The 18468-nt window shown below is 39.1% G+C and overlaps 1 protein-coding gene across 2 annotated transcripts; it reads left to right on the forward strand.

The window, feature by feature from the left end:
- Positions 1-956: 956 nt before the first annotated feature.
- lpcat3 (lysophosphatidylcholine acyltransferase 3) lies at positions 957-18218 on the forward strand. Of its 2 annotated transcripts, none has more exons than XM_039806772.1 (13): positions 957-1111; positions 3590-3697; positions 5038-5147; positions 5799-5892; positions 6566-6603; positions 9129-9307; positions 9473-9581; positions 9689-9775; positions 10098-10261; positions 13638-13785; positions 14052-14207; positions 16172-16315; positions 16441-18218. In XM_039806772.1, exons 1-12 carry the CDS (start codon positions 1027-1029, stop codon positions 16289-16291), a joined length of 1398 nt encoding a protein of 465 aa, XP_039662706.1. In that variant the 5' UTR covers positions 957-1026; the 3' UTR covers positions 16292-16315; positions 16441-18218. The 2 variants fall into 2 exon arrangements, with proteins under 2 accessions (XP_039662706.1, XP_039662707.1); XM_039806773.1 differs by having other exon boundaries at positions 5041-5147.
- Positions 18219-18468: the final 250 nt, after the last annotated feature.

Below are 18468 nucleotides of genomic sequence, written 5' to 3' on the forward strand. Positions count from 1 at the left end.
GAATTGTCGGTGTTTTTTTTTCTTAAATTTTATAGCATTTCAAATAAACTGTGATCCACTCAACATCCTCTGATCTTAACTATCATTCAAAATAATCCACAATTTCTGTTTTATTGTATGTTATTATGTCATTTAAATTATGTTTATTGACCATGTATTTAAAAATGCGTGGAAAAAAGTGACAAAAACGTTTCAAAAAGTGTCAAAAAACGTTGCAAAAATGAGCCAAAAAGAGTTAATTTACAATTTTGAGACAACACAAGGGTTAATTAATGTTTTTCCAGCGTTTCGACACAAGGGGGCACCATGATACTATTATGTCATGTGTAGAGGGTTAATCTTCACACACTATTATCGTTCTCTATGGTGTGCTACAATTATATCATTCGGTGTGTGCTGATAGCCTCATGTCAGCCCATAAATCCAGTGGTGTAGTCTACGTGATACGCAGGTATACGCAGTATACCCACTAAAGAAAGCTCCAGGATTTCCATATACCCACTTTAAAATGCCCAATGACACGCAACAACATACTTTCCATTATATTTTTGATATATGTTGAATGTCATGTGTTCTTTTTCTTCGCATAGGCTTACCTTTATTTAGCCTATGCGAAGAAAAAGAACACACAGATGACATTCAACATATATCAAGTGTATCCAAATGCAGAAAATGAAGTTGTTGACGCTCAAAACTTCCCTGGGGGAGGACACCCAGAGCCCCCACTATGATATGCCCCCCCCCCAAAAGGCAGATTCTGGCCCATATATACAGTACAGTATACATACTACAATACGACTACACCACTGCATAAATCCAATCTTTAGCGACATACTGTAAACGAATACAAGTGTGGTAACGATAGGCATGAGGGGCGGAGAAGTAGGAGGATAATCACATTGCTTAACTTTGAAGGAGGTTGAACCGCGAAGGGTCTTTAAAAGCGGAGTGTGTGTGCGTGTGTCGGCCGTGAGTCAGTAGAGTTCACTGAACCGTCGCGAAGAGACGTTTCCGCCCACAAGAAAGATGGCGGCTCCCTTGCTGGAGAATCTGTCGGAGTCCTTAGGTTCCCCGGAGCCAGCGGTTCGACTCATTTTATCTATTTTAATCGGTGAGTTGCGCCTCACGAATCAATACGGGTTGTTCTGGTAGCTATCCGAAATGGCCTCCATCCCGGTGACAGGTTTCAGTTCAGAACTGCTCTGTGTAACGTTAACTGTCACACTCAATGCTAACATAAAGCTCAGTCAGGCTGCAAACCAGTTGTATTGGTCTGTTACTGTGTAAGCTAGCTAAACCATTTTCCTAAAAGCCCCTCACGGGCTTCCCCGAACCTACTTGATTATATATTTCCAGAAGGGTTTTGAATAAATGGCACACACCCTAAAACGTTAAGACTCTGGTTCCTTCAAAACATGTTCGCCAATGGTGTTAACTGACTAGTTTGGTGTCGTGTCAAATATTGTCAACTGCGGAATCTCCCCTCCTTTAATTTCCTAATTGTTGGACTAGCTAACAAACTAGACAATTAGGTCAAGTTAGCAGGACAGTAAAAAAAATAACATTGATTGTTGGCTGTTGGATTAGCATAATTGAATGAGACTGGTGAAAATAATAGTCCCAATGTTGTTGGAGGGGGAGGGACATGCTTTGACAAAAGAGAATGAGCATAAGGTGGCTGACCTAATATGTCCCCTAACCCTCCATTTTTCCACTCAGTTGAGTAGAGGGGAGACAGACTCTGGGGAACTTGAATATGTTTGAACAAGGCTACAATTTACTTTTAAATTGTATTTATTTATTTTTTTATGGGAGTTTGCTTTAACTTAGGATCTGCTGTATTATTGTAGCTTGTAACATGTAGCACTACTATAGGACTGCTGTCAGGGGTGTGTGTGTGTGTGTGTGTGTGTGTGTGTGTGTGTGTGTGTGTGTGTGTGTGTGTGTGTGTGTGTGTGTGTGTGTGTGTGTGTGTGTGTGTGTTGTGTGTGTTTTTGTGTGTGTGTGTGTGTGTGTGTGTGGGGGGGGGGGGGGGGGGGGGCCTCTCTGAACTTTGGTCTGACACATGGACATGTCTGTTTTTTTTTCTGTCACCTCACACCAACAATACAATAGACTGAACTGAACGTGGCCATTCAGATCAGACTTTGGTTGGCTAATGCCTGGAAAAACATTCAGTTAGCTAGTTGCATGCTCCTTGTCCCAGAGTTGCTTAATGTTTCTTGCATAATATTGTAGCCATATAGTAACTACAGCAGTGGAACCTGAAATAACAGGAGGTTTTGTAAGCGTTTCCTCAGCTATACATAGGCTGATGTGATTTAGGCTTTGGTCAGCCCGCTGCTTTGCTATGTGTGGCTTGCAATACTGCATACGTTACTTAGATGATTAATGCCCTACAGTTGCTCCTTACTTGATTTATTAGATTGCAGAAGTTTTCATAGGATAAGACTGGAGTTTTCTATATTTCTCTAATGTCCACCAACCCCATTTGAAAAAAAACAATGTGTTAATCTGTCCCTCAAGACTTCCAGACTCTGTCCCTCTTTTAAATGTAATAGAAAAATAAACTTTCATTCCTTTTTAAAAATGTGACTCCTAAAACAGAACTGCAAGCAAACATAACTCAAACAGGAGCAAGTAGTGCATTTTCAGCTGAATAGTAATACATAACCAGTGAATATTTATGGCAGCCCAGTCATGCATGTGGGGTTAACTCAAAATAAACCACAGTGCCTCTTTTGATCGTCATGAAGGAACATGTCACCCAGTGCAGCGGTGGGTTTGGACAACAACAGGGCGTCTATGGCAAAGAGGAATGAGCTACAGTATATCAGGCTTTGGCTACACCAACAATACCTGTTAGTAAGATTAATTCATTGTTGGTTTTGGCCTTTTTTAATGAGATTTTTTTGGCAATAAGAAAAATATAGAACATCGCTAGCCTTTTAAAGTAACCCAGTGGAAGCAGATGGAACTAAACTAATGTTACTTTACATAAAATGAAGCACCTTTTATATTAAGCAGCATCTAAGCTGCTGATGTCCCTTGATATCCACTAATTATAGCTGCTATCTCTTCCCAGGAAGGACAAAGGTACAGGGACTTGGTCATCCAATCAAAAAGAGTTATTTCAAATGGTGGGATGTTTGGCCCCTCAGTTATATTATATATTATACCATAGAGCATGTTTACACTCTCAATTAATTGTTTGTAAAAAATGTGTAGGGTGTTTACATTTACATAATCAATAATTACATGACTACAAAAATGTGAACAAGAACAAGTCCAACTAAACTGGTTGAACTCTATGGAAATAATTTTTACCATGATGGTAAGTGTTTGTCCTTTTACATAGTCTTACTTTAGGCAGTTATCCTTCTAATTGAGATGCCAGATTTGCAGCAACACCCACCACACACTTGTACCAATGGTACAATGTACAATGTATGTGTGTGCCATGTGTTTTTACCAAAAGGTCAGTGTTGTTGATATCACGGGTTGTCAATGGCTCACTTGGCAGATATGAAAGCACATACTGTAGCTCCATTACTACTTTTTTTTTTTTTTTTTGTTCTCTCTCATGCAGGGTATCCCTGTGCTCTGGTGTACCGCCGGTTCTTGTTCTACCAGCCTGCCACAGTTATACACTTGTTCCACGCGTTCTCTGGACTGGCTCTAGCAGCATTCAACTTTGGTGAGATAAAGAGGGAGCCTCCGTTTTTCTATTATTATAAGTATTCTTTTGGCAAGTTCCTATTTCTTGAGTTTAAGATATGCATGTTGAGTTTTCCTGTACACACACACAAGCCATGTTTAAATTGACAAAACTGTCCTAACAAACCTGTTGAATGCATTTTCGTCCTTGTAAAGCATTTGTAAAGTGAGTTTTTTTTTAAAACCTTTTTAATTCTGCATTGTTTAAATCCATATTGTTTTTTTTTTGCTGGTGAATTGCTGCGTTTCTCCTGTGTGTGCACGAGACTAATAAAAAAAAAAACTGCTCCAGGGCATAACTAGCAATCCAAAACTCCACAGGGTACTTTTTTTTTTTTTTTTTATGTAACTTTATATAAAAATTTAAATGAATCTTTGAATAACATATTTAATGTAACATCCAGAAGAAACTCATAAACACGAAGTACGTTTGCTGTTTAGTTTGGAACATAATGGCTTAGGGATGTTTTTTCATGTAGTTTAATCATCCACTATTGTTGAGTCATTTCTGGGTTGATGAGGAAATAAACGTGGTGCTCTTTAACTGAATACAGCAGCGGGTTTGACAACTCTAAATTCAAATATTGTCTTTATGCATGTGGCCCAGACTATTTTCCAATATGTAGCTTAGTATACAGCCCATAGAGTTCATTGAGGGCTCCAATTAACTATTATTTTCATCGTTAATTAATATGGAGATTCTTTGGTCCAGTTTGATTAGATTTCATTTCATAGACAAAACGATTGATAGATTAATCCCCCAGTTATCATCTAGCTTAATTGATAATGAAAATAAGCATTAGTTGCAGCCCTAAGTCAATTTCCCACCATAAAGGACTAAGAAAACCAGCAAATATTCACATTTGAGCACCGGGAGCCACTGAAATGTTGGCAGTTTTGCCTGACAATTACATAAATTATCAAAATTGTTACTCAAGAAATAATTGTATTTTTAAATTGCCAAAATGACAACCATGGTAGAAGTGCTCCTCCAGATAAGATGAGAGTGGCATGCTGGAGTAAACACAAACTGCTAACATCGATCTTTGTCTTTTCTTTTATTCTGTTGTGGCCGCACTTGGATTTTACAGCAGGTCTGTTACTTTATTTTTCTCCTTTCCTTCCAACCCTCCTTTTTGAAAAGTCTCTTCTCTCTCTCTCTCTCTCTCTCTCTCTCTCTCTCTCTCTCTCTCTCTCTCTCTCATGGATTTGCCTTGTTGTTCTTTCTCCATCTGAACTGTGGAGGAAAAAATGCTGTTGTCATGTCCAGTCCTACAGGTCACACTTGACTGCACTCACCCCCCCTGTCCGTCTCTTTCCCAGGCTCTCAGATCTATCACTCCGCAGTATGCATTCTTGTCCAATTCCTGATGCTGAGGCTCATGGGAAGGACGGTAACAACTGTCCTGAGCAGCTTTACCTTTCAAATGGTGAGGTGTCCCGGTGTTTCGTTTTCTTTCCTATCCGCTTTTCCATGCGTCCAGGCTTACTGTATAGTATTAGCTCCCTTTTGTCCACTGTCAGACTTTTACTGCAGTGGCTGAGGTACTCCCTGCCAGTTTGTCTGATTTCTGCATCTACATTCTGTGATTTTCTTTTAATTGTCTTGCTACTGGCTACCCACAGTTTTTCCCATGTATTAAAAGGGCCTCTTATAACCAATAATCTTAAGACGTAGTCACATGCTTCCTGTAGGAATTCTGGAGCCTTTATTTTTTTGCATGCTTTTGCATTTACTGCTCACACTTTAAAGGTCCCATGACATGGTGCTCTTTGGATGCTTTTATATAGACCTGTGTGGTCCCCTAATACTGTATCTGAAGTCTCTTTCCCGAAATTCATATTAATGAACTTTTGGGGAAACTCATATTAATGTTAAAAAACCTCATAAAGTGAACACAGAATTTGTGCCCAGGCCAGACGTCGTTTGTTTAACAGCACACTTCCTGGGATTTATATGGCGATTTCCTATTTTCATTCTTTCTGTCTGATAAACATCTGCTTGGAGATGTTTGATAACACAGATGTATGCTTATTGGATGTCTTTGTCTTTTTAATCCTGTCGTTCTCTCTTCCTGTAGGTATACCTGCTGGCAGGGTATTACTACACAGCGACAGAGGAGTATGACATCAAGTGGACCATGCCTCATTGTGTCCTCACACTCAAACTTGTTGGTGCGTTGATTACAGCTCTCCTTGCACTCCTCTGCTTGACAAACCCAGTTGTGTCATAAAAGCAGAGGTTTTCTCATTTGATACCTAACTGTAGGGCTGGGTGATATGGAGAAAATCAGATATCACGATATTCTTGACCAAATACCTCAATGTTGATATTGTAGGCTTGAGATTTGGTGCTTTAACAAAATATCTTTACAATCAGATTTTAGATAAATAATCATCAATCATGTGGATATTATGACTAAGTGGTTAAAGACAAATAATAGAACAGCTGGAAAGTTTAGAAAATTACATCACTTTAAAAGTATTTTTCCTGGTTTTAAAGGCTGCATTACAGTAAAGTGATGTAATTTTCTGATTTTTTTGTATGTAGATAGATAGATAGATAGATAGATAGATAGATAGATAGATAGATGTATATTACGATATCCAAAATCTAAGACGATATCTAGTCTCATATCACGATATCGATATAATATTGATATATTGCTCAGCCCTATCTTCCTGTTGCCGTTGTTGCAATCTCCCCCCTTTACTCTAGTGAACACTTAACACACTGATAAACTGCTGACGTGGCCTTTGCATGATTAACAGTGTTCATTCGAATTATCATTACAGCATTAGTCACCCTAACATAGTTTCTGACACCAGTTGCATTTTCTGATTGCAGGTTTGTCATTTGATTACTATGATGGCGGGAAGGAACCAGTGAGTTGGTTGATCTCTCTTGCTTTTGCCTGTTTGATCATCAATTTGTTGATGTTGTCTGTCTTGAAATGTTCTTTGTTAGAATTTTGCTCATTGTATATCTGTTACTTCCTTCCTTTCTCTTTTTTTCCATTCTGTCATGTGTGAAAGAAAGGAAGATGATTTGATAGTTTTCACCACAAACAAGTAGATGATCACAATGTGCAAATATGCTGCAAGAAGATGGTACTGGCAGTTACTAAATACAACCAGTTACCTGAGTAAAAAAATGTTGGGTCCTCAAAACAGAACCATACCTCAAACAAAGACCGTATAAGAAAAGGGATATTTGCTCACACACATATGGTTTGTTTCATCCGACCACCAAGATATAGATAAGTTTACTATCCTAGAAAACAAAGAAAAGCAACAAATCTTCACATGCAAGAAGTGGATTCCTTTAGAATTTTGTCATTTTTGCTTGAAAAAATACTTAATAGGCTATCAAAATTGATGATTCATTTTCTGTCTAAGTAGTCAATAAATCAGATCTCTCTCTCTCTCTCTCTCTCTATATATATATATATATATATATATATATATATATATATATATATATATATATATATATATATATATATATATATATATATATATATATATATATATATATATATATATATATATATATATATATTACGCTGTGCGTCCGTTTTCCATTGCAGATTTTAGTACCGCCTCAGCGTGGCTGGTCGTCAAAGCAACTGCTGTGGGCGTGGCTTAGTAACGTTGCTTTTCCCCGACTCATTTCCTGGTTCTCCGTCTCCGTAAACAACATGATATCAAAGAGATAGTTAACGTTTACTGCTCCAGATTTCCCACCATGGTCAGAAAGAACAGGGGAGACACTTTGTTTCTCTCACATATATATATGACTCTAGAGTCGCTACTCGCTGCGGAGATAATCGCCGGCACTCTCTCACTTCTCCCTCGCTCACCAGCTCCCCACACACACATCACACATGCACACACAAGTATAAACATCAGGGCACTTGTATGCTACGGAGAAAGTTCTGCGTGGAGCCTCCGGCAGCAAAAAACCACCGCTGGCTACCTATTTAAAAATGCCGTCTCTCGCTAGCAATGCAGTGATCAGTGACGATTCTTTCCGACCAGTCAGCAGCCTGCAGGTTTTCACGTCACCTTTTCGGCTTGCCTCAGCTCGCTTGGAACCTCGACTGAGGTGGTACTAAAAAAAAGTATCTGTTAGCAGGTACCAGGTACTTTTTTTCGTAATGGAAAACCAAAAAAGGCGAGAAGAGTAGGTACCATGTAATGGAAAAGCGCCAATAGTTACTACCATCAATCAACAAGTGTGTGTGGGAGCAGATTTTTGTTACTTTGACTCCAACAGATACCATAACCTATTAGATACCAGTTAGTCAAGATACGTAATTCTTTATTACAATGCAAGGAATACTAACTTGTAGCTCAGAAGAAGGCAGTTGGACAACCCCGGGAAAGCTCAGTCAAAGCGTGAAATCATTGGGCAGCTGGACGCAGATCTTCCCACTAAACTGTATGAGACTAAACCAGCTGAAAACAGGACTACTAGCAACCCAAAGCAGTAGTGAAATAACTGCAACATAACAAAAGGGCTTTGTGCTTGTGAGGAGCTGGTCTGACCCTCTCCTTGGCCTTCTCTCCTTTTTTATATGTAGCTGCAGTCAGTAGACGCTCTCTATTAAGTCTGTGGAGGAAAAGATGATATAGAACAGAGGGGGGATAAAACGGGACACAACAAAGGAATGGCATCAGATGGGTTGGTGAAAATCTTTCATCGCGGTATATGCAATAATGTATCGCAACATCCGTATATATTATGATGCAGCACATTTTTACTCAACTGACTGTAACTAGAAAAAGTATGACTGACTTATTTTTGGCTAATCCAATTCTGGATCTAATACTGTATTCTTCCAAATTAATTTACTTTATTATTTATATTTATGCAAACATGCAACATTACCCACCATTAAGGTGTACGTCCATTATTGTTGTGTCCCTGAACTCCCTTTACCAGTTTAAAGCTCACTGTCTGTTGAGCAGCTTTTCCTTCTCCTATTTTCACTCGGTTTGTCTACACTCTACAGTATGCTTTGTTCCTCTCTCGTGCAGTTAGTTTATCTGTGACAGCTGTTAATTGCCCCTTCTGTTGCTTTATTTCATTTTTATTCTAATGAGTTTATGCTGTGCTTTTCATTCTTTTGATTTGTGTAAAAACATACAAATCTGGTTAATATTATCACTCCACTACACAGTTGCAGCCTGCAGTTTAATGGCGGTTAAGGAGTATTTAGGGCAGTGATATTGGGTTTGTGGTCAGTCAAGATTGTTTCTAAAATAATCCTTTGTAACTGGATACATCCTGTATCAACTTGCCTTTTGAAATCACATCTTTGCCCTTTTCTGCTCTCTTCCTCCCTTTTTCATATTAGTCTCTTATTCTTTCATCATGTTTTTCTTCTCATATCTTTAAACTCCAGTCCCAGCTGAGTTTAGAGCAGAGGAACGCAGCCCTGCCGTCAGTGCCCTCTCTGCTCGAAGTGTGCGGCTTTTCCTACTTCTATGGAGGCTTTCTGGTGGGGCCCCAGTTCACACTGCGCAGCTACCAGAGGCTGGTGGCAGGCGAGCTCACCGACTGCCCTGGAAAGCCTCCTAACAGGTAAAAGAACAAGTAAATGATAAGCGACGAAAAGAAAAATGAGCTGAAAGACTTATCTTTATTACATCTCCGTAAAATAAGCCAACTGTGCAGTGTCACAGCCCTCTGCAGTTAACATTATTACCTTCCAATCTCCTATCGTCATTGTGTTTCTTTCTCCTCCAGTGTTATCCCCGCTATGAAAAGGTTTGCTCTGGGTTTTCTCTGCCTGGTGATATATGCAATATTTAGTCCCTATTACACAGACAGCTACTTCTTAACAGATGACTATGAGGTGAGAAAGACAATATGTTCAAAAATAATCACAGTGTATGCTTAACGTCCTTCAATGTAAGACGATTCAGAGTTTGTCTAAAATGTAAAACTATGTCCTTTCCACAGGCTCAGCCCTTCTGGTATCGCTGTGTGTTTATTTTGCTTTGGGCTAAAGTCATCTTGTATAAATATGTCAGCTGTTGGGTTATAGCGGTAAGTAGCCTCCTGATCTGCAAGTATGTGCATGAAATGTGTTTGAAAAAAGTGCTAATAAACTAAGTTTATGCTAAAAACTAATAAACCTAATTTTATGTATATGAAACTGTATTTACATACAGTACCTAGCTTAACTCTTGCTGTGAGAGAGCATGAACATGCATACCTTTGCATAAATGAATACATGCAGGATTAGATTTATTTTTGGCACACCCTGCTCAGCCCAAATGAATAGGCGCAGTCCCAGTTTATCAGGTTCTTGTGCTTTATGGTGTGATCGTACATCAGCAAATGATGAAACTGTTTTGTTGTGTTACAGGAGGGTGTATGTATATTATCTGGACTGGGCTACAATGGTGTAGTGGATGGTGAGCACCAGTGGAACGCCTGTACCAATATGAAGGTGTGGGTCTTTGAAACCACGCCGCTTTTTACAGGAACCATCTCTTCCTTCAACATCAACACAAACGCCTGGGCTGCCAGGTCAGTGTCGAGCCGGAAATCTGTGAAGCTCTCTAGCTTGTATTCAAAGCAGGGGTTGTCAAAGTTAAATATTTACTCAGATGATAGCAGTGAAGTATAGGGGATGACCGTTCAATCCGATATGCTAATGTGGCAATGCTTCACAGAAAAGGAGTACAGTTTGTTTAAAGACCAGAGGAATCATCGCAGGGAGGGAGCAGGCATCCTAAGAAGGGTTTCAAAGTTTTCAGTTTTCCAGCCTCATGCATTAAACCGTTTGAACATGTAACCTCATTAGACCAGAGTGACCAAAGCAATTTATTGAACATACAGTTTATTACATGGTTCTTTTCATTTGAATGTATTAGATTCCTGAGCTTACTTAGCTTATGGCGTGAGACGCAGAGAGTAGAGGAGAGTGACATCTTTCCAAAATAAACCGAAATTCACTGTATAGCTGGTTGAGGAACAGCTTTCATGCCCTTTGTAGATAATATACTTCAAATGCTCTCATTGTTTGACCCACAAAGAAAAGTCTATTTATAGTCACCTATGCCAAGCAGTTTAGTATTAAATGGGTTAAGTTTGATATTGTTTTTATTAAAGCTTTAGTGCGTAACTTTTTGATATTATTGAATGTCCGTTACATTCAAGCCATTGCCAAATGAGTTGCTACAAAGCTAATTAAGACCATCAGCTCCACACAACTCTCTCTGTATTTCTCAGTATGGCTATGTTCAGAAGATTGTGACTTTGACCATGTTTTAATTTATTTTTTTTAATCCTCCATGTCCTCTTTGGCTACTAGCAACTGCGTGGAGGAGGGGTGGGGGCGTGGTCACGGAAGGCTGTATCTTGTGGACGCACCGACAGTGTTGTCATTACTTATAATTCCTCATGGGGGCGACAAACTATGCACAATAGCTTTAAGCTTTCTTACTTTAGATTTATAAACATGGATGCTTTTTTAAGCATCTAAATACATACAACATACAGTAGGGAAGAAACCAGTGTCAATCAGAGAGGCATGACTAATTCAGACAATGTTTAATATATGGAGATGCTTAGGATTCAGTATAGGCCTGCACGATTCGGGGAAAAATATTATTATTATTATTACTATTATTATTATTATTATTAATATATATATATTTTTTTAGCTTAGAATTGATATCACGATTCTCTGCCACGAATTTTTTTTTCTCACTAAGTGTAATGTTTATTGCACACATGAACCATGACAAAACAAATTGGCAGTACCAAACATAGATTTTTATTTTTTTTGGCACCTATAGCACATTGCGCATCACCACAAACCTATAAACATAGAGGCTTCAATGAATAAAGAAAATAAAGTATATACTGGCCATTTAAGTACAGTAGGCCACCAGAAATGGTGACCTATAACTATCTGAACTCCTTGAACATGTCTTTACATAATTAAAACATGTCAATCAACATGCTGCAACTACAGCTTCAATCTCTAGAGAAATGGAGTTTGTCAATTGCCAATTTAAGTACAGTATCAAAAATAGAATGATTTCTTAGCACACTCTTTAACTGCTTGCCTTTCATGTCTTCAGCTGTCCTATCAAAATAAAGGCCGAAAATGCCCCCCACACACACACACACACACACACACACACACACACACACACACACACACACACACACACACACACACACACACACACACACACACAAAAAGAAGAAAATCTAAGTCATTTAAAAATTAAATCGCGAACAAGGGTGAATCGCGATCGCGAGTTTATGATTAATCGTGCAGGCCTAGTTCAGTATGCATTAAAAAAATAGTTTGTATAAAGTACTGTTTGAAATATTATAGCTGTTCCAAATGGCCACATTCAAAGGCAGGGTGAAAAGTCAGCCGTCATAGAGAGCGGCAAGACGCAAATCAAAGACAAAGTGTCACATCAAAATTGTGTAAAGTACTTGTGTGAGCTTGAGAGAATATAAAATCCTGCATACTTTCTGTACCTCTGCACCTGGCTAGTCGCCTCGTTAAGAGAAATGCACTTGTCAGATTTTTCAGTTTTAGAAAGTTACAAAAAGTATCCCCACAATTTAGACTTGAGGAAAGTGTGTGTGTATGGGGAGTAGACGCTGTTGAAGACGCAGTGAAATGAAAAATACATTTGGGTTAAATGTGAATTTATCTCTTGTTATATGTCAATCATTATCGGAGTATTTTTCATAGTATTTTTACATCAAAATCCCCATCATTTCTCTTTTTGTAAAACGCTTTCAGTTGTTTGACTCAGCCTGCACTCGGGGGCGTTTTGAAAAAGTTTACCCAATCAAATGAGACTTTGGGTGACTAGCTAGCCACATCGGTCATATAAAACTGCCCTTCACAGTTTGTGGGTCGTAGTAGCTAACCGCAATATAGAGGAAGATAGGCAGAGATGTGTGCATCTCACTTGTGTGTGCAGCACTTTGTTTGAAGCATAATTCAAGATTCAAGATTCAATACTTTATTGCCATACAACTCGGTGCAAGTTGCTAGGAATTTGCTTCAGTGTGCTCATGACAGGACATCGACACCATACAACAACAAAAACATATATGTAATATATACACATATAGTATCCCACATGGGAACACACAGGCAGTTAAAAAAAGACAATAAAGATTTAAAAAAATGGGGATACTCATAACTACATACCTGGATAACAGTCCAGGAGGCTAAAATAACCAATATCAGTTTAAAGTGACACGTTGCATAAAAGTGCATAGCGCAAGTCCACACTTTACAATTAATAGATAAATACCGTTAATATGGGTGACATAAAAAGTAATATTAAAAAAACAATGTGAGGAGGTGGACAGTTTATACACGCACCTCAGGTGAACCCTTTTCCATAAGGTGCTGGTGCAAAGATGGAGAGCTGTTTAGAGATTTAATGGCTCTGCAGTATGTGCTGTTGAGAAAGCGGGAGGTTCTTGTCTTAATAGCTCTCAACCTTCTCCCTGATGGGAGAACGGTAATGATGCCTTTAAGGCCATGAGTAAGGCTTCTAAGCAGTAGTACTCCATGTAGTTATTTGTCTGACCCGGCTCCCTACAGCTAATACTGCAGCTTGTCACCAGTATGTAAACACTGGATTGAAAGCATTATGTGTGTGCACTGCCACTATGATATTATAGCGCAGTCTGGGCTTGCATTGAATGATGAGCACCCTTGAAGAGGATGTAAAGTTGTTGAAATGTTTTAATATAACCTCAGTTGCTATGCAACAACAACTTCCAGGTGAGTGAGTGCCTACCATGCAGGCAGTGATAGCTGGTGTATTAAGCTTTTCTGACTGCCCTTATCCAGATGTATAGTAAAAAAGAAACAATCCTGACTTGTGTCTTTCTCTTTTCTTTTTTAAAGAAATGTCTTCAAACGGTTGAAGTTCCTGGGAAATAAGACCCTGTCTCATGTGACCACACTCGTCTTTCTGACTATTTGGCATGGTCTTCACTCTGGATACATCTTGTGCTTCTCCATGGAGTTCTTCATCGTTACTGTAGAGAGACAGGTACACTACAGATACAGGGCACAATGGTAACCTAAAGATAATTATGTGCATGTACAGGAAGCTCAATCCATCTGTGTATTTATTTCAGGAGGTGGTTTGTTGTTTACCTCTTTAATTATAACTTTGAGCTTTGTCTGCACCAATTGTTTTACTTTTTAACAGCATCAGTTTATTATATTACTGTTTTTTTTATTTTATTTTTTTATTGTATTACTATAACCATTATGGAATATGTGTCTGCCTGTGTATGTGTTTGTGTGTGACAGGCCCTGGCACTCGTGAGGGACAGTCCCTTGCTCACAAAGCTGGCCAACAGCACGCTCTACCCCCTCATCTATGTAGTCCAGCAGTTTTTCCACTGGCTCTTCATGGGCTACCCCCTAGTGCCATTCTGCCTCTTCACCTATGACAAATGGCTCAAGGTAACACACAATTCTCAGAGATCATAGGACAAATATGGTGTCTCTGACAAGCTTGGGGTGTCATAGTCCAGGTTTGAGGCAACAGGGAAGAGGATCAGACTTGCAATAATTTTGTATTTCGTCATGACAAATCAAGTCAAGTCAGTTCTATTTAAACAGCCCAATAACACAATCCCACATTTGGCTTGTGGCTCTACAATCTGTAAAGCATATGGCACCCTGTATCCTTAGACCCTTGGAATATGGAAAACCTCCCAAATAAAAAAACTTTAATGGAGGGAAAGAAACAAATGTATGTATGTGTGTATATATATATATATATAAACTAAGAATGCTTTCAAAAATGGAAGTGTTAATAGTTTATTTTCATCAATTAACAAAATGCAGTGAATTAACAAAATGAGAAATCTAAATCAATATTTGGTGTGACCACCCTTTGCCTTCAAGACAGCATCAGTTCTTCTAGATACACTTGCACAAAGTTTTTGAAGGAACTCGGCTGGTAGGTTGTTCCAAACATCTTGGAGAACCAACCACAGATCTTCTGTGGATGTAGGCTTCCTCAAATCCTTCTATCTCTTCATGTTATCCCAGACAGACTGGATGATGCTGAGATCAGGGCTCTGTGGTGGGCCGTGCCATCACTTCCAGGACTTCTTGTTCTTCTTTACACTGAAGATAGTTCTTAATGACCTTGGCTCTATATTTGGGGTCGTTGTCCTGCTGCAGAATAAATTTGGGGCCAATCATATGCCTCCCTGATGGTATTGCATGATGGATAAGTATCTGCCTGTATTTCTCAGCATTGAGGGCACCATTAATCCTGAACAAATCTCCAACTCCATTTGCAGAAATGCAGCCCCAAACTTGCAAGGAACCTCCACCATGCTTCACTGTTGCCTGCAGACACTCATTGTTGTACCGCTCTACAGCCCTTTGGCGAACAACCTGCCTTCTGCTACAGCCAAATATTTCAAATTTTGACTCATCAGTCCAGAGCACCTGCTGCCATTTTTCTGCACCCCAGTTCCTATGTTTTCATGCATAGTTGAGTCACTTGGCCTTGTTTCCACATCGGAGGTATGGCTTTTTGGCTGCAACTCTTCCATGAAGACCACTTCTGGCCAGACTTCTCCGGACAGTAGATGGGCGTACCTGGGTCCCACTGGTTTCTTCCAGTTCGGAGCTGATGGCACTGCTGGACATCTTCGATTTCGAAGGGAAATAAGCTTGATGTGATGTGTTTTTCATCTGCTGCACTAAGTTTCCTCGGCCGACCACTGCGTCTACGATCCTCAACGTTGCCCGTTTCTTTGTGCTTTTTCAAAAGAGCTTGAACAGCACATCTTGAAACACCAGTCTGCTTTGAAATATTTGTCCTTGCTGATGCAGTATAACTACCTATATACTACAATTGGTTGATCATACACCTGACTACAATCCTACAAAATCCCTGACTTTTTGCAAGTACCTATAAGAATTTATGCTGGTTTGAAGGTAAAGGGTAGTAACACCAAATATTGATGTGATTTTTACATTTTTCTTTTGTTTGCTCACTTTGCATTTTGTAAATTGATAAAAATAAAAAAATCATTATTTATTATTTTTGAAAGCATTCTTAGTTTACAGCATTTTTTCACACGCAGACAGTATAAATACAGCGTTCATGTTACAAGTAATCTACCAGGCATGTTAACTTGCAAGCATTTGATTGGACAATGCAGTTCTTTGTCACACACAGCTGATGTCTTTCTGAACACGGCCTTAAAAGCCGTTTACTAGATATGCTCAGTAACAAGAGTCTTAAACTTGGAAAAAAAATCAACGGGCAATTTTTTTTTTTTATTGACAAAGGCAGGAAACTGGCAACAGGTGGACCGATGAGACAGAGCAGGTGTCATCACAACATTGGATGTTTAAATGAGGATTTTAATTTGCCTGTTTTGTCACCTTTTGTTTTTCAGGTGTATTCGTCAGTCTACTTCTGTGGTCACGTATTCTTCCTCGTAGGTTTTTTAATCATACCATACCTCCGTAAGGCGCTGGTGCCTAAGAAAGAACGGAGCCAGACAAAACAGGATTAAAACTTGGTACTAAGACTCGGCATGGTAAGCAAGTGCAGGCCTTTATGTTTTGCCATTTTGTTTCAGTTGTAATGTTACAAAGACAAATGACAAGCTGTGAATAAATGTTTTTTTTATTTATTTTTTTAAATATCTCTGTTTCTTTCCAGGTCCGTCTAAGGCTAAATATCTACTGAAGGGAACTATGACTTTCAAGGAGCAGAATGGAAAATATTTTAAGGCCTTTAGTAATATATATATATATGTCCATGTAAAAATAAATTTCTATATATTTTTTTTGTTTAAAATGGTAAAGCTTGATTTATGGTTGTGCGGAGGCTCCACGCAGAGCTTTCGCCGTAGCCTATGTGGCCTGAAGTTCATACTTGTGCTGTAGCAGGAAAAGTTAACCCTCTCCTTGATTTCATGTTTATGAAGAAGGAGAACCAGGAAATGAGTAGGGGGAAATGCAACGCTACCAAGCCACGGCCGAGCGACGTGTAGTTAGATTTTTCGGGAGGTGCGCATCAGGCTACGGTGTAAGGTCCGGCTACGTACGTAGCCACGGCGTAGATTTTACGCAGAAGCATAAATCGTGCTTAAGGGTGTTTTTTATAAAAAACGATTGGGAGAAATGTTTACAGGAAATGACCATCGTGCCACATGGGGTAATTGTGAGCCAATCAGGGGCGATTTCCTGTTTTCTCTTTTGTTTTTGTAAAGAAATGTTGGACTTGTAGATCTTGAATGCTCAATGGTCAACACAGAATTGCACTCACCAGTCACAGGTTCCAAGTCTGTCATTGGCTCCAATGTGTTTGTTTTGTATTTAGTTTTTCATCCCTTTCTGTCACCTCTACCATCATCATTTAGCAGCAGCAGAAAGACTTCACAGGATGTTTAAGCACAGCGTGAGCGTATGTGGCACTTTCTAATATAACTATACAAAAACGCTTTCTGCAAAAGACTGATTATAACAATAATAATAATAATAAGGGGGGTTCGTTCTTGAAAATGGCTGCCGGTGGTTATACAAGCACTGTAAATCAAACACTGTACACTAATCCCCAACTCAAAAAGGCCTTGTATTAATGAATGTTTTTACAGTCCATTTGATTTGGTTTTGATTTGTGATGGGGATAAAATACTTGGTTTTTATAGAGTTCTAACATCTTTTATTAAAAGGAACATTTTGTAGCTTTGGGATAAGATTTCATGAAATAATTTGCATTGTTCTCCTGCCTCCTCTTTTCTGCTTTCTTTATTGCCTCCTCTCCCATATGTTCAGTCTACTACACTCCTATGTTTGCTTTGATTCAAGCCCTCGACCCTCAGCTCTGAAATGTACAGAAAGTGAATAGTCGCAGAAGGAGATACACACTGCCCAACCATACATTACTATAGTTAATCGCTTTGGTTCATACATACTATATCTCCATAAATAGGTTTTGGAATTGAGGAATTGTCTCATTTTTTTTAACTGGAAGCAAAAGAAACAAAAACAATGTTTTGTTTATTTTTATTTTTTTTTAACTTGCTCTTCTGTTTGTAACAGCAGGTTATATTTAAAATGTAGAAGCATCCCATCCCACTGTGGGAATGCCTCCTTTTTTTTTTTATTTAATTTTTTGGGGTGGGGGGGCTGGATCGTCTGAACCATGGCATGCTGGAGGAAGGCCCAGCACTGGTGCTGCTGCCGCCGCGTCCTCTCGCTGACAGTGACACATGGACAGGACGAACTAACCGTAGCAACAGCCCAGATTTTAGTAATATTTATACATGACATGGTGATTATTAATTGATGTGAATTGCTATTTCAAGAGACTACTTTTTTGCCTTATTCCTACCAAAATGTACAAAGGAAAAGAAAACTTGGGATGGATTGGGGGGGGAGGGGATTGATTTTCAAATACTATTTTATAATGTTCATTAAAATGCTGCATTTGAAGCAAGGACTCTAGTTATTGTGTGTATGTGTGTCCCGTTGCCTTCATGAGTCTGACACGAGCACAGGGCAACAAGGGGTTATATGACGTCATTTTGCAGTCTGGTGATGGTAAGCTTGAGCAGTGGGATATAGAATAATTAATACTGTATATATAGGCCTATATAGAAAAATAAAAAGGTGTGTGTGTGTGTGGGGGGGGGGGGTGGGTGGCGAAGGGTGTCACTCTCTAAGCAGGCCCAGAGCTGAGAAC

The sequence above is a fragment of the Perca fluviatilis genome, chromosome 7 (assembly GCF_010015445.1).
Source record: "Perca fluviatilis chromosome 7, GENO_Pfluv_1.0, whole genome shotgun sequence".
In the NCBI taxonomy this organism is placed as follows: Eukaryota; Metazoa; Chordata; class Actinopteri; order Perciformes; family Percidae; genus Perca; species Perca fluviatilis.